The sequence below is a fragment of the Populus nigra genome, chromosome 9 (assembly GCF_951802175.1).
Source record: "Populus nigra chromosome 9, ddPopNigr1.1, whole genome shotgun sequence".
Classification (NCBI taxonomy): domain Eukaryota; kingdom Viridiplantae; phylum Streptophyta; class Magnoliopsida; order Malpighiales; family Salicaceae; genus Populus; species Populus nigra.
In genome coordinates, this window is record NC_084860.1 from 1,895,298 (window position 1) to 1,899,012 (window position 3,715).

The window sequence follows — 3,715 nt, forward strand, 5'->3', positions numbered from 1 at the left end:
CTGAGATCAAAACAATGGCAGTAGTAATGCATGGATTGAATTTAAGAGGATGGCATACATGTGCTCCATGATAAGGGCCTGCCATTGGTTTTCATGCACCAGCAAAAATGAATGATAGGGAGAGGAGGACATACCAAAAGGATAGCGAGTCAGAAATGTGAAGTTCAGACATTATCTTGGTTGTCAGCAGCTGCAGGGTAGTAGCAAATATGCCATATTCTTTTAAATAAAAGGAGACACTCCCTGCTGCAATAAAGTAAAAGAAACTAGTCCATTTAGCTCCCCAGTGACATGAATTCACCAATATTTTTACCGAAGTGATAAATAAATGCAAACAGTAAGATGTAGACAATGGCCACTCCCCTATATCCAAAATGAGAGTTCGCTTGATGACCATGTCAATGTGCATTCCGAATGATAACTAGAAGGAACATACTTCAGCATTTGACATAATGGCATAACCATCTCCAACCTTGATAGATCCGAGATGAATGTGCTGTGACCATCGACCTATTCTATTGCTTAGTGTTACTTTACTCATGCTTTCAAAGAGGAACTCATGGCTAAGGTCACACATAATCCAGATAAAGTTTGGATTTCAATAGAAATAGCACACATCCATTTCTGTCAGCAGAAAACAATGCTTTGCAATTTCTGCAAATTTTGAGCCCCATGCCTGGAACAACGAATCTTCTAGTGGGAAAAAAGATCTTTTCTTGTCAAGTTTTATATAGAAATTGGTAAATGATTAAACCTCCTGATTAATGGATTTCTTTCAAAGCCTACACTGGCTTACAATCTACAAGTCTTTTTTTGTCCCTTTGCCAAGTATTTAACAATTCATTTGCACGAATGCATACCTAATGCAAAACCGTATTCCAAGGACTGAGATTTCCAAATTCCTGGCAACAAAATACCCCATCAACTGTTTCTAACAGTCCATGCAATTTTAACCACTAGATGATAGGCCACAAAAAAACTTGAGTGATTCAATAAAGACGAAGTTCTAGTTGAAATATTATGATTCTTTCCTCCTCTGCAGGATTTTTTATGATTCTTTCCTAATTATAGTATTAATGTATATTGTAGGATAAAATGATTATAGCAACAACACTAATTTTTTCCTAGTTACAGGAGTAATATTATAGGCAGAATTGTTGATCCAGTACTATATATATTTACATGTATTCTTCATTCAATAACAAGAGAAATAATAAACTCTTCTTGGTATTTGATTTAAACTGTTCTTACATCAATCAGGTAAATAAAATACAGTATCATAAACATTATAGATGTTAAAGCATAAGATGAAAACATTATAGCCCAAATGAACCTTAGAACAAAAGTAACGATTTTAATCTGAGAAAAAAAGTACCTGATCTTGAGACAAGTGAGAAAATGGAAATATGGCTTTCCGCCACAGCTCTGTTTTTATGTTGGTGAGATTCTCTCTTTATCATCATCACACACAAACAAACTCTGACCTAGAATTCGACCTTAGGATTCTCGGAGATCCAGCTCCCTTGATTTCCATTCTGGAGGACGATCCCCTCTTTTTGTAGATGGTTTGCATTCAAGACTCGAAATTTATCAAATATATAACTGGGACTAAATTACTATATTATAATTGCAGGATTCTATCTGGTTTTCTGGACAGTTCAAACTCCAGTTAAGGGAAAAACAGGGATCCAAGTAGGATTTTTTGTAGATGAAAAGAATATGTGTAGATCCTCTATAAGGTCCAACTAAAAGTCCAACACAATTTTGGATTTTTATAACATTAAGATAAATCATCGTAGGAGCATGAATAGAAATCAATATGAACCAGAAATTGCTGAGACTTTTATTCAATAATTAGGAAACTTAAAAACAGTATTCTTAAGGCCTTAGATGGCCAATCACACATGACATAATAGAAAACATTGAGCAGAACCAGAGACCCTTAGATGCCACCGCGAAGGCGTAAGACAAGGTGAAGAGTGGACTCTTTCTGGATATTATAATCAGCCAAAGTCCTTCCATCCTCCAACTGCTTCCCAGCAAAGATCAGCCTTTGCTGGTCCGGTGGGATCCCCTCCTTGTCCTGAATCTTCGCCTTGACATTGTCAATGGTGTCACTGCTCTCCACCTCCAGAGTAATGGTCTTCCCCGTCAATGTCTTCACAAAAATCTGCATCCCTCCACGCAGCCTGAGCACAAGATGAAGGGTTGACTCCTTCTGAATATTATAATCCGCCAGAGTCCTGCCATCTTCCAGCTGCTTCCCAGCAAAAATCAACCTCTGCTGATCTGGTGGGATCCCCTCCTTGTCCTGAATCTTCGCCTTGACGTTGTCGATGGTGTCGCTGCTCTCCACCTCCAGCGTAATAGTCTTTCCGGTTAGGGTCTTCACAAAAATCTGCATCCCTCCACGGAGCCTGAGCACAAGATGAAGGGTCGACTCCTTCTGAATATTATAATCAGCTAGAGTCCGACCATCCTCAAGTTGTTTCCCAGCGAAGATCAAACGTTGTTGGTCTGGTGGGATTCCTTCCTTGTCTTGAATTTTTGCCTTAACGTTGTCGATGGTGTCGCTGCTCTCGACCTCGAGAGTAATGGTCTTCCCGGTCAAGGTCTTGACGAATATCTGCATACCTCCTCGGAGACGGAGGACAAGATGGAGGGTGCTCTCCTTCTGAATATTGTAATCGGCCAAAGTTCGGCCATCTTCGAGCTGCTTTCCAGCGAAGATTAGACGCTGTTGATCCGGTGGGATGCCTTCCTTGTCTTGAATCTTGGCCTTGACGTTGTCGATGGTGTCGCTGCTCTCCACCTCCAGAGTGATGGTCTTGCCGGTGAGGGTTTTCACGAAGATCTGCATGTTTTTTCTTTAGAAAATTCAAAGAAAGAAGAATTTGTAAGGGTGCAATTGTGTGAGAAGAAGAGTCCGCGGACCGATTTTTATAGGAGTGAAGGAAGCCCAGATGGTTACGGCAAAGGAGAGGCGGTGATGGAAAGAGCTAATGGGGTTGGTCCACGTGTTGTTAAGCCTAACTGAGACGGCAAGGTTTGGAATATAGGATAGCCTTTCGTTTCTGCAAAGAATTTGGTGACCGATTTTTGACGGAGTGAAGTTGGTTTTGACGGGATTTGGTGGCCGTTTTGTATTTGGATGGGTTTATCACAGGGATTCGTGACGGTGGATTGTAACAGTGGGAAGACGTTTGTTTTTGGATTTTTTAGGAAACTAATTATGGGTTCGGCTTCGGCCAGTATTGGTGGGCCTAAGCATATAATTATATGCAAGTTGCTTTTTTTTTTATTCATTAATTATGAGTTGGGAAAGGAAAAGTGAAGAAGAAAAGGAAATCTTTAAAAATACCCTCCTCATCATTTACTATTCTAAATTTTACCACCAAATAACTTTTAGAATCAACTAGTTACATGCCCCGCACGATGCCGCGGGTCAATTATTTTTTATATTTTAAAAATAGTCAAGATCTAAAAGTGTTAGATTTTTTTGTAAAGTTATACTCAAGAGTCTCAGGTTTAGTTGCAGCGCCTGAACTAAGAGTAATGTTTATAATATTAATAATAATATTAAACTTGGGTTAACCTTTAGCATAAAAGTGTCTGGACTGCAATACCAGACCCAATAGCATTAGACGTGGGTCTGGCTGCAAGGTCGTGTTATAAAAGTGTGATAATTAAATAGATTAGTTAAAAAGAAAAAAAA

General features: G+C 39.2%; 1 protein-coding gene across 1 annotated transcript; it reads right to left on the reverse strand.

The window, feature by feature from the left end:
- Window positions 1-1,820: 1,820 nt before the first annotated feature.
- Window positions 1,821-3,031, reverse strand: LOC133703564 (polyubiquitin). Its single transcript, XM_062128163.1, has one exon. It carries the CDS (start codon window positions 2,858-2,860, stop codon window positions 1,943-1,945), a length of 918 nt encoding a protein of 305 aa, XP_061984147.1. The 5' UTR covers window positions 2,861-3,031; the 3' UTR covers window positions 1,821-1,942.
- Window positions 3,032-3,715: the final 684 nt, after the last annotated feature.

Bases quoted from the DNA above. Each gene is read 5' to 3' on its own strand.
- LOC133703564 (XM_062128163.1), bottom strand. From the start codon at position 2,860: ATGCAGATCTTCGTGAAAACCCTCACCGGCAAGACCATCACTCTGGAG.